Source organism: Staurois parvus, unplaced genomic scaffold (assembly GCF_062004578.1).
Source record: "Staurois parvus isolate SC_StPar_1 unplaced genomic scaffold, SC_StPar_1.0 ptg000019l, whole genome shotgun sequence".
NCBI lineage: Eukaryota > Metazoa > Chordata > Amphibia > Anura > Ranidae > Staurois > Staurois parvus.
Genome location: NW_028317815.1, coordinates 77,523 through 90,944, shown reverse-complemented (window position 1 = coordinate 90,944; position 13,422 = coordinate 77,523). Strand labels below are relative to the sequence as shown.

The 13,422-nt window shown below is 43.3% G+C and overlaps 1 protein-coding gene across 1 annotated transcript in view; it reads left to right on the top strand.

The window, feature by feature from the left end:
* Positions 1-13,422, top strand: part of POT1 (protection of telomeres 1) — a 121,678-nt gene that overhangs the window by 101,821 nt on the left and 6,435 nt on the right. Inside the window, exon 14 of the mRNA XM_089684430.1 lies at positions 9,702-9,807. Coding sequence (XP_089540556.1) covers positions 9,702-9,807 — 106 coding nt within the window. The remainder of the gene's footprint in view (positions 1-9,701; positions 9,808-13,422) is intronic.

Here is a 13,422-nt window from a genome sequence, read left to right as displayed (position 1 = left end):
CTCCACCTCCGCAATATCGCCAAAATACGCACCTTCCTTACCCCAGACACCGCTAAACTACTTGTGCACTCCCTGATTATCTCACGCCTTGACTACTGCAACTCCCTCCTCACCGGCCTACCCCAGTGCAAACTCTCCCCGCTTCAGACCATCCTGAACTCAGCTGCCAGACTCATCCACCTCACCAGCCGCTCCACCTCTGCCACCCCCCTCTGCCTCTCCCTCCACTGGCTCCCTATCGCCCAACGCATCAAATTCAAACTACTCACTCTGACCTACAAAGCCATTCACAACACTGCCCCTAACTACCTCACCGACCTGATTCCCAAGTACCACCCTACCCGTACCCTTCGCTCTTCACAGGACCTCCTTCTATCTTGCTCCCTGGTCTCCTCCTCACACGCACGTCTGCAAGACTTCTCCAGGTCCTCCCCCATCCTCTGGAATTCACTACCCCAATCCATCAGACTGTCACCTTCCCTCCTCACCTTCAGGCGCTCCCTGAAAACCCACCTCTTCAGGGAAGCCTACCCCACCCTCACCTAACTGCTGCTCTCCTTCATTCCTCCTACCACTCCATCCCCCACAGCCACTTCCTCCTGTACCACTACCCCCTCCCTCCCAGATTGTAAGCTCGAAAGAGTAGGGCCCTCTTACCCCTCGTGTGCTGTTCGTAGCTGCTGTAATGTTTCATGTATTGTCCCCCCCTCTATTGTACAGCGCTGAGCAAACCCTTTGGCGCTATATAAACTCAATGTAATGTAATAATAATAAAAAAGACCTTGCTTAGATTCCTTTTCTTTTATGCAAAAAAGGCCATTGTCTCAAGGTAGAAAAAGCAACCCCCCACTTTGCATATTTGTATTGATTTAGTAAATGGAGCCTTACCTATATATAAACTGACTTACCCTGCGAGAGGGTGTCCGAAAAAAGTTGACAAAATTTGGTCATCCTGGACCCCTACAGTCTCTGGTGAGAGAGATATATTTAATGTCCATTGTACCCCCTTGTGATGTGTTTGATACCCTGTCACTTCGATGGTCTTGTGTAAGATTTATGGTTTTGTGTCTTACCCTTATTGTAAAATACAAAAATCCCCCTGCGCTCCACAGAACCTAGTGAGTCAGCTGCTATCACCTATTCTCTATACCGCAAGATATGTGAAACCAAATAATATAAGTGGTGAAGCGCTCAACTTAAATAATCAAAACTAGTGCAATATCCCCATATATAAATAATAAATCCCTAGTGATATAACAATACACAAATAATACCTCTTAGGTTATACAAATAATACTAATAAATAATACATAAAAAACTAGTGCAATATCTTCATATAGATAAAGAATATATATCCCTGGTGATATAGTGAAAACTAATAACTCTTAAACTGTGCAAAAGGTGAAATACAATGATTATTAAAATAAATGGTGATGCCACACTGTGCAAAATAATGGCAAAGTGTTCAAATAATGTCACTCCATGCTGCAATAGTGCTCTTCGTGAAAATCTTGACGTGACTCCCCTCAATAGCAGAAATGCCCCCTCACCTTCCACATTCGACCCTTGCGGGTCACAGAGCTTTTTATATATATATCTCTCTGTTAGATGTTAATCTCCTCCACTGCCTCCACCGACCATGATCCTCCTCCAGGCAGTAAGTACCACTCCAATTACTCCCCTCATACACCGAACTTTGCCAGATAAAATTCTCCTCCACTGCCACCACCGACCAAGATCCTCCTCCAGGCAGTGAGTAATATCCAATACCCCTCACACAATGGACTCAGGCACAGAGCGATTCATATAGAACGACAAAAGCAGACCTCCATAGTGCAACACTGTTTTAATAAGCTATTCCGATACAGTGAAACGTTACACTCACATGTCCTCACGAATCAAAAAGCAGTTTCCCATATGCTATGGGTGTATACAGGAGTCCCAAGATGGCGTCCAAACCCGGAACCGGAAGTACGTCACCCCTACGTCGACGCGTTGCGCCACTGTCACGTGGCTTCTTCAGGATCCTAAAGAAGCCACGTGACAGTGGCGCAACGCGTCGACGTAGGGGTGACGTACTTCCGGTTCCGGGTTCGGACGCCATCTTGGGACTCCTGTATACACCCATAGCATATGGGAAACTGCTTTTTGATTCGTGAGGACATGTGAGTGTAACGTTTCACTGTATCGGAATAGCTTATTAAAACAGTGTTGCACTATGGAGGTCTGCTTTTGTCGTTCTATATGAATCGCTCTGTGCCTGAGTCCATTGTGTGAGGGGTATTGGATATTACTCACTGCCTGGAGGAGGATCTTGGTCGGTGGTGGCAGTGGAGGAGAATTTTATCTGGCAAAGTTCGGTGTGTGAGGGGAGTAATTGGAGTGGTACTTACTGCCTGGAGGAGGATCATGGTCGGTGGAGGCAGTGGAGGAGATTAACATCTAACAGAGAGATATATATATAAAAAGCTCTGTGACCCGCAAGGGTCGAATGTGGAAGGTGAGGGGGCATTTCTGCTATTGAGGGGAGTCACGTCAAGATTTTCACGAAGAGCACTATTGCAGCATGGAGTGACATTATTTGAACACTTTGCCATTATTTTGCACAGTGTGGCATCACCATTTATTTTAATAATCATTGTATTTCACCTTTTGCACAGTTTAAGAGTTATTAGTTTTCACTATATCACCAGGGATATATATTCTTTATCTATATGAAGATATTGCACTAGTTTTTTATGTATTATTTATTAGTATTATTTGTATAACCTAAGAGGTATTATTTGTGTATTGTTATATCACTAGGGATTTATTATTTATATATGGGGATATTGCACTAGTTTTGATTATTTAAGTTGAGCGCTTCACCACTTATATTATTTGGTTACCCTTATTGTATATTGTTTTTTGTACCATATGTGCCCACATTGGACAGTCACCAGCTGTGATGTTAGAGATGTACTTCTGATGGGCTTATTTGTGATGTTTGTTTATTTGCAAATGTAAACATTTGCTTTATTTTCCTGTATACTTCTGACCTGTCACTATGTACCCTGACCGATTTGCGAACCTTGATCTGGCTTTGATAGCATGCATGTCGAAGCCCAGGTCAGATTCAGTCATTCCTACCCTATTGAAGGCTAGGAAACTAGCTCCTCGAATAACCTACCATCACACCTGGAAGGCCTACTTTACCTGGTGCAAGTTGAGGAACTTTCATCCTAGGAAGTACTCCATGGAATGTATTCTGTGGTTCTCGATTGTCTATGTATCTGAAAACATTGCAGTGCACCTGGTGGACTTATTTTGCTTTGTGCAAGACAAGGAAATTGCATCATAGGAAATACTCTTTTGGACACATTTTGTCCTTCACCCAAAATCAAAGTACTGCACATCCTCTTCCTCACCCTGGACCCTTCTGGACTTTCTGTCCTAAGGGTCAGTACACCATCCTACTTCTCAGTAGGATAGCATGCATGTAGAAGCCCAGGTCCCAAGGGACAAGGGCCTATTAGATTTAGTTATCCCTACCACGTTGAAGGCTAGAAAGTCAACTCCACAGAAAACCTGTTATCACACTTACTATGCATACTATGAAGTATTCTGTTGGATACATATCATCCTTCACCCAAATTTCAAGTATGCTCATCCTTTTCCTCACACCATCCTCCAGCTTCCTGCTTGGGCCCATTTAGCCACGCCTCAGTTGGACTACTTTTGGAGTGCCAGGACTGAACATTGCAGGATTAGTCTTAAAGTGTCCTGTGGGCACTGGAATTCACATAAGGCAGTTTCCAGACTCCATTATGGTACCAGGTTAGCTACAGAGCACTTTTTGAAGCTAATCAGGCTGACCTATCCCATTAAACTTCATGAAAGTTTCCACCATGGAAAGGGTTAATACTGAGAGACTAGACACTGACGTCTGTGCTCCGTTTTGCCATTCAGTACTAAGGAAGCATATTCCCGCTGCTGCTCCTGCATTGTAAAAAGCCACATGTAACTCCAATCTTTGTTTCATTTTGGCAGCTCACAGTGATTTTGATCAACTCCTGGCTATTTGATCAAATGGCCTTGTGGGCCATTCTGTCCATATTCACCTATATGGCTGCAACATCGTTCCAATACTACAGGTGTCCCCTGGTTGCTCTTACACTGAGAACTGAGCGATCACGACCGGTGATTGCTCAGTTCTTGGTCCGCTCTGTGCAGAGAGCTGTGACTGTTAGTCACCGCTTTCTGCTCTATCCCTCCATCACTCACTTGCACAGCAGGCTGTGGAGGTGCCAGAGGGGCTGGTTCAGGCACTCAGTGGTGCGTTGAGAGGTCAGTCCAACTGCAGGTCAGGAATCTGGGTGGATCCCTACATTATTGTCGGGGTCCCTTCAGAGCCTGGACCGGCTCTGTGAATTTAGCTGACAGGAGGCTTTACCCTTCTGTCAGCTGATTCTGAGTGACTTTAACCTCATCATTACCGTGCCATAGATGAAAGACTGCTACAGTGCGGTTCTCTTGTTCTGGGAGTACGTCTATAGCCATCCTTCCAGAACGCTGTGTCCTTTGGACACAGCTGATTACAGATCGCTGTAAAGGACCAATCACAGCTGCACTTTACCATGTGATCAGCTGTGTACAATCATAGCTGATCATATGTAAACAGATTGATGGTTACGGCTTTTCCTTTCCTTAGCGCTGTCACCCTGTGAGGAAAGGATCACTGAACCGGCAATCCTGAAATCGCTTTGTTTACACTGATCAGTGCAGCCCCAGCAGTGCCCATCAGTGCAGCTTAACAGTGCCTATCAGTTTCCATCAGTGCATCCTCGACAGTGCCCATCAGTGCAGCCTCATTAATGCCTATCAGTGCAGCCTCACCTGTGCTCATCGGTGCCCATAAGTGCAGCCTCACCAGCACACATCAGTGAAGAAGAAAAATTACTTATTTGCAAAATGTTATAACAGAAATGAAGAAAAAAGGTGTTGTTTTTTCAGGATTTTCTGTCTTTTTTTCATTTGTTTAGCAAAAAACCCCCCAAAAACCCAGTGTTGATTAAATACCACCAAAAGAAAGCTCTATCGCTTTAAAAAAAAAAAAAAAAGATACAGATTTCACGTGGGTACAGTGTTACATGACAACGCAATTGTCAATCAAAGTGCGACAATGCTGAAAGCTAAAAAAATTGGCCTAGGCAGTAAGGGGGTGCCCAGTATTGAAGTGGTTAATTTGTCACACCATGGCAGAATGGGTAAAATCATGTTAAAGACATCTTTGCAGTGCAGCAGTGGACTCCTTTACTGTATCAAGCTTGTGGAGCAGATGGCTGGAGCTTTATCTGTAATGGCCTGCTGAAAGCCTCTTGGCTTGTATCCTGAACTGATCTTTAATTAATACACAGATGCAGAGCACTGGTTAAAATGCAGGTCTGCAGACCCTGAATTCAAGGAGCACCAGACATGGACTTTGTGGGCTAGAACTTCTTGATACCTGCTCTTGATATTTTCAAGGATTTCAGTAGAAGCAAGAGCTCCTACCTGTCTCAGATTAAAGCTGAATTTTAGAATTTCTGTTAAAAGTACCATTGCAGTGGCCCCCCTCACTGCTTGTTGAAGCGGAGCTCCAGTCCCCATAATTCTTTTTTTTTTTTAAAAAACTCTCCTGTGTTTTTTACAACTTGCACATTTATAATGTTATAACTGGATAATGTTATAACTGATATCATGCTTGTTGGTTGTAAATCTGTAATATGTTACCTTGATCTCGGAAATAGGTAGGGGCCAAGAAAGATGTGGGCATCTGAAGCCCGCTAGTGTATTTTTCCGGGATTAGGTGTTGCTGGCTATCCCAGCATGCACCTCCTGATCCCGCGCCTGCACAGTAATGACACTGCGGAGCGCAGTTCGTTCACTACAGATTGCCATAGCGATGGCGACAACAGATGAAGAAACTTTCCAAAGTCTGAAGGAGCCCCTGTGTAAACAGCCTGTGCTGGTAGCCCCAGACTTTAACAGAGAATTCGTACTCCAGACCGATGCCTCAAGTGTACTGTAGGTCTGGGGGCTGTCTTGTCCCAAGTGGCAAGTGAAGAACAACACCCAGTGATCTATTTAAGTCGGAAGCTGACCCCTGCAGAAAAAAATTATAGTATTGTGGATTGAGAGTGTTTGGCCATTAAGCAAGAGTGTTTAGCCCTGGAGCCTCGGCAGTACTACTTGCTGGGGAGACACTTTGGACTCATAACAGACCACGCTCCCTTAAAATGTATGGCCTAGGCTAAGGACCATAATACAAGGGTTACCCGTTGGGTCCTAGCCCTTCAAGATTTTTCTTTTAAAATGGAGCACTGGCCTGGTTGCAATCAGAAAAATGTGGATGCCCTTTCTAGAACTCATTGTTTAGTAGCTGGTGTTCGAACCCACAGGTTCAAACGGAGGTGGGAGGTATGTGACAAACAGCCCCTGTCATTTGTGGACAGAGTGTATCTGTCACATAGAATTTTGAGATTCTTAAGCTAAATGGGTGGCAGTATGAGGATAACCTTATATGTGGATTGGGATTACCTCTCTGTGAGCATCCCACTTGAAGCTGAACCCTACAATGTACATCGCTGGATTTTGATCTGTAGCTCACCTCCAGTTGTGCTTGTTTTCGCTATATTGGCTCTATACAATATGACCATACTCTTAAGAGTATGCTATTTAGCAAGTACGAATTTGTCGATCTGCAAGGAAGAGTAAGGTTTTTTGTTTTTTTTTAGGCAAAAGTTTGCAATGAATATGTAAAGGTAATATGGTTATACTTCCTAAGTATCTCATGTGTTGTATACTATATATGGAGACCATCTGGGATCTGCTCTCCATTTCCACTGCATATTGCAGGTCAGTGCTGAAAAGGGCTGGGATGCCTGAAGGGCTTAAAAGGACAGGAATGCCTAAAGCTGTTGTAGTATACTTTTAATAGAAGTACAGTTGTGTTCAAAATAATAGCAGTGTGTTGAAAAAAGTGAATAAAGCTCAAAATCCTTCTAATAGCTTTTATTTCCATACACACAAATGCATTGGGAACACTACACATTCTATTCCAAATCAAAACATGAAGAAAAATATATCAAATTTGTGTTGTTCCTCTAAAAAAATTGAAGAAAAGTGAATATTAGACTGTTCAAAAAAATAGCAGTGTTTGTATTCTTCTTTACAAACTCAAACATTCGCTATATAAACTGAAAATTGTTTGAAGATTTTGCTTTCCTTTGAATCACTTAATGAATATTTAGTTGTATAAGCACTGTTTCTGAGAACTGCTGTACATCTGTGTTGCATGGAGTCAACCCACTTCTGGCACCTGTGAACAGGTATTTCAGCCCAGGATGATTGGACTACATTCCACAGTTCTTCTCTATTTCTTGGTTTTGCCTCAGAAACTGCATTTTTGATGTCACCCCACAAGTTTTCTATTGGATTAAGATCCGGGGATTGGGCTGGCCACTCCATAACGTCAATCTTGTTGGTCTGGAACCAAGATGTTGCAGGTTTACTGGTGTGCTTGGGGTTGTTGTCTTGTTGGAACACCCATTTCAAGGGCATTTCCTCTTCAGCATAAGGCAGCATGACCTCTTCAAGTATTCTGATGTATTCAAACTGATCCATGATCCCTGGTATGCGATAAATAGGCCCAACACTGTAGCATGAGAAACATCCCCATATCATGATGCTTGCGCAACCATGCTTCACTGTCTTCACAGTGTACTGTGGCTTGAATTCAGTGTTTGGGGGTCATCTGACAAACTGTCTCCGGCCACTAGACCCAAAAAGAACAATCTTACTTTCAACAGTCCACGAAATGTTGCGCCATTTCTCTTTAGGCCAGTCAATATGCTCTTTGGCAAATTGTAACCTCTTCAGCATGTCTTTTTTTTCAACAGTGGGACTTTGCGGGGGCTTCTTGCAGATAGCTTGGCTTCACATAGGCGTCTTCTAATTGTAACAGTACTCACAGGTAACTTTACACCTTCTTTGATCTTTCTGGAGCTGATTGTTGGCTGAGTCCTTGCCATTTTGGCTATTCTTCTATCCATTCGAATGGTAGTTTTTCGCTTTCTTCCACGTCTTTCAGGTTTTGGTTGCCATTTTAAAGCATTTGTGATCATTTTAGCTGAGCAGTTTATCATTTTCTGCACTTCTTTATATGTTTTCCCCTCTCCAATCAACTTTTTAATCAAGATAGGCTGTTCTTCTGAACAATGTCTGGAACGGCCCATTTTCCTCAGAATTTCAGAGAGAAATGCACTGTAACCAGCATGTACAACATTTGCTGCCTTCCTTCCTTAAATAAGGGCAATAATTGCCACCTGTTTTTCAAAGAATGAATGACCTCACTAATAGAACTCCACACTGCTATTATTTTGAAAATGCCCCTTTCAATTAGTGATTCAATTACACAGAATCAGCAGCATGCATGTCATGACTGTTGGGTCTATTGGATTTCTATTACTCTACTACACCTGCTAGTAAATTATTTGCCATGTAGAAATATAATTTCTACCAAAAACAGTGATTGATCAGGTTAATGATGTCTGACTGCTATTATTTTGAACACAACTGTATGTAATTTTCCTCTCTTTGCTATAAACTTTTTGTATTCTGTCTAATTTGGTGTTTTTGAGGAAACACCTGGTTACGTGCATAGATGCTATCTTTACCTGTTGGTGTTGTCCACCCTCTAAAATGTTAAAGGCTGAGTTCATCTTTAGAAACAAAAAATAATAAATAAACATTTTATTGCAGGTAAAAAAAATTTAGCATTTATTATTTTTTTCTTAGGAGCCTGTAAAGCATTGCATCACGTATGCAATGCCAGGCTCCTGCAGACTGTCAGTTTAGCTGTCTGCCTGTATTTCTGATACAGGCAGACAGCTTCTAACGTCCAGGAAGATCAACGAGCTATGAGAGTTCTTCTCTAGTGTGAATTTTCATATTGCTTCCCCAGTTTTTAATTTAGCATCTTCAAACTGTTATTTGTTTGGATTTTCTTCTATCAAATCTGTTGGGTATCTCAGTAGCTGTTGCCCTCCCCTTTGTGTTTGTTGTACCTGTGCGCTGCTTGTTCACAAAACTGAAGCATGATGGTTAGGGGTGGGGTTACAGTAGCTGGCATTCAACATTTCTTTCTGTTGCCAGTGTCCACCTCTAGTAGGCAGCTGCATATAACCCACACTTCTAAAAAATGCTATGTTTCTCTGTACCTTAATGGATTCAAGGACAAGATTTTATGGTAAGTATAAAATTATACAAGGTTCTTTTTAATATGGTAAAAATGGAATATTGCTTGCAAACATTTCATATTTACCATTTGCATGCAACAGGTGGCACTCTATCTCTAAGGCCTTTATGTGGGGCTGTTGTGCTAAAAAAAAAAACAATCTGAATAGCACATGCCCTCTCTTCTAGCTGCGATCAATATGCCTTAACTTGTGAATTCACACAAGCTGCCAAATAAGCACACAGGCAGCACTGGACTTTCCTATAAAATAATCAGTGTGCTTTTAAACAAATGATAGGTATATTTATTTTTAAAATAAAGATTTTATGCAAAAATATGAAACATGGGTATAAATATATTGATTGCAGTTTGTCAGTATTGCTTCTTAATGCTAAATATTGTGCTTATAGGCATTTTTACATATGCTATGTTTTCTGCAACATAGGAACAATTCTTTCAGATTTCTGCTTCTGAGATATTTATGGTGAATGTTTTACAAGAACAACTTCAGAACATTATGACCACACTGTGCCCACCAAGAAAACCAATAAGTAAGTGTTTATTTAATATGCTGTACATGTTATATAAGGCTTCCATTGCTTTTGCTTCCTGTGAACTAGTTTCCCTTTGTTAACGTAAACCTGTGCCCAGAGAATGCAAACTAAAATATATATGCTAAATCGGCAGTAAAATCATTTTAAAACATGCCTTCATCTCTATAGCTATAAGCATTGTGGAGAAATTAACCTTCAATTAATCTCATAAAAACTGTTAGAATTTTTCAGAAATAAATACCGTATTTTTCGCTCCATAAGACGCGCTTTTTTCCCCCAAAAAAAGGGGGGAAAGTGTCAGTGCATCTTATGGAGCGAATATGGAGCGGCCGGTCCGGTATTTCCACCACCGCCGTGTCAGAATACCGGGCCGGCCACTCAGCTCTGCAACGGGACCTTACCTGTTCCTCTATCCAGCAGCATGCTGTCTTCCCGGCTTCTGTAGTGTGGGCGCTCAGCTTGACAGCCGGATGCCAAGTGCGCATGAGCAAAAAGCGGTGCTCTTTGTGAATGGTAAGGCGGCACCTGGGACACATGACAGGTCCCAGAAGCTGCCGGACCACTCACAAAGCGCAATGCTTCTCGCTCATGCGCACTGGGCACCCGGCTGTCAAGCCGAGCACCCACACTACCGAAGCCGGGAAGACAGCGCGCGTCTGGATACAGGAACAGGTAAGGTCCCGCTGCAGAGCAGACACTAACCAAAGAACAACTACGCGGAAGTAAGAGCGGGTACCTGTCAAATTCAGGTACCCGCTCCCCCCCCCCCCAAAGGTCAGCAGTTATCTCCTGTACTGGCCACAGTCTCTGGTCATCTCCTGTACTATGTCCACAGTCTCTGGTCATCTCCTGTACTATGTCCACAGTCTCTGGTCATCCCCTGTACTATGTCTGCAGTCCATTGGTTCAGAATATTTTTTTTCCCGTTTTCTGCCTCTAAAACCTAGGTGCGTCTTATGGAGCGAAAAATACGGTACTTCATAATACACAATAATTGTCAGTGAGGGCTTGTTTTGAAGCTCTTTTACTGCTTATGAATATGCTTAAAATACTTTGAGGTCCATATTCTGGACACAGCTGCACTTCAGGGCCTGTTTGCACCATCAATATCCGTTATGTCCTCCATTAACTTGCATTGTGTGAGTTTTTTCATTTGAATGTACTACCTAGTGCACAAAAAAGTGCTTGCAGAATTTTTTTCAAAGCACATTTGTTGGCAAGCTGCATTGGGGTGACATTTAGAAAGAATGGCACCACATTGTACCAGCGTGCATAATGTGTGTTGCAGTAATGTGCATGTTACAGTAGTGTGGTGTTGTAAACAGTCCCTTAAATTGAACTTTCTTGAACTTATTGTAAACCTAAAATGTGAAAACAACCAAGGGTATGACAAAAATTCTGCAGTAAAGTGGCCCAATGATTAGACCATGATGGAAGCAACTCCCCTGTCCTCATGTTTTATATACTACTTGTGAGACGGTAAAGCTGATTTTGCACATCAAGTTACTGCATCATGAGTTGGGGAATGGTGATTTCCAACAAAGACTAATCACAAAGGTTTTGCTTCAAGGCACCAGAAAACCCAGCTTCTTCGCTTAAATCTGGCAGTTCTAGCCAAACTTGTGTAATACCAAATGTGAAAAATCCATCAATTTGGTAAAAAAATTGGATTTGGTACATGGCTATATTGAATGTTTATCATACTGAACGGCGGGGTTAATTGTCGGTAGTCAGACAGTTTTACTTTTCGGACATGCCTTGGTTTACCGTGAAATTTGTACAGTATTAAGTAGCCAAATTGTAGTTTAACAAAAAAATGATCTATTGTGTGTACAGTAAAAAGGTATATGGTAAATAAATATCTTAAAGTGATAGTAAAGTTTGTTTTTTAAAAAATGGCTAACAGGATATTTATGACAGAAGAGCTGTCATGTACACTGAGCCACCCATGCACAGCTGAGCGAACATTTACGGCCCCGATCTGTGCTATTGCAATATGACTCCCCTGTGCATGCGTGGGAGTGAGGTCATCATGGCAGGCCATTCAAGCGGCCAAAGGCACTGAACTTGGGAGGAAGAATGAGCAAAGGTGGACTGGCCAGATCAATAACAGTGCAGCGCTGGAGGGCTATGTTTGAAAGGTAAGTGTGCCATAATGTGCTAATATGCAATGCATACTAGTACATTATGACCTAACCCACCTGGGGGCCCCTAAAAAGAAGTAGTGTTAGCAGAGTTTACTACAGCTTTAATAATCTGATTGTTTTTCATTGCTCTCCAGCATCTTTATAAATGTTATTACCTGCCATTTGCTGCAGAGGAGAACAACATCTATGTTTTTATGAACAATGTTTTCTCTGCGGAGAGGGGTGGGGGCTGTCATGAAGGACCAGTGCAGAGACTCCACTACTAACACACAAATGTCAGCAGTCCTTTGCTGTAGCATAGGATTAGCCACTGCCATCACCTACATTGTGGATCAGTTAACCACTTGCCTACCAGGCACTTATACCCCCTTATTTACCAGGCCAATTTTCAGCTTTCAGCGCTGCCGCACTTTGATTGACAATTGGGCGGTCATGCAACATTGTACCCATATGAAATTTTGATCATTTTTTTCTCACAAATAGAGCTTTCTTTTGGTGGTATTTAATCGTACTTTTTGCGCTATAAATTAAAAAAGTGCAAAAAATTTGAAAAAAAAAAAAGTTTCTTTGTTTCTATTATAAAATTTTTCAAACAGGTATTTTTTCTCCTTCACTGATGTGCGTTGATGAGGCAGCACTGATGGGCACTGATAGGCGGCACTGATAGGCAGCACTAAAGGGCACTGATAGGCAGTACTAATGAGGCGGCACTGATAGACAGCACTAATGAGGTGTCACGGATAGGCGGCACTAATATGCAGCACTGATAGGCGGCACTGATAGGTGACACTGATGATGGGTACTGATAGACGGCACTGACTGGCATCACTGCTGGGCACTGACTGGCACAACCCCTGGGCACTGACTGGCAGCACTGCTGGGCTGCACTGGTGGGTGGCACTGGTGGGCAGCACTGGTGGGTGGGCACAGGTGTTTGGCACTGGTGGGCACAGGTGGGTGGGCACAGGTGGGTGGCACTGCTGGGCACAGGTAGGTGGCACTTCTGGGCACAGGTGTGTGACACTGCAGAGTGGCACAGGTGGGTGCACTGCTGGGCACAGGTGGGCGGAGCTAGTGGGCGCACTGCTGGGCACAGGTGGGCGGAACTTGCGGGTGGCATTGCTGGGCACCGATCATCAGGGCGCTGCCCACCAGTGCCCTGATGATCGGTGCCCATCCCCGCTCTGACAACTGCCAGTTCTCGGCAGTACTTTCCTCACGATCTGACAGCGTGAGGAAAGTGTAGCCAAGAACCGGCACTTGCATTTCCCTGTGATCAGCGTGTCATTGGACACCGCTGATCACGTGGTAAAAGGCCGGTATGATTGGCCTTTTACCACATCTTGTGATCAGCTGTGTCCGTAGGACACAGCGATCACGGAGATCGCCGGGTGCGCGCCCCCTGGGGCGCGCAGGAGAGTGCGTTCTGGGAGGACGTCATATGACGTCCACTCAGAGCTGGCCG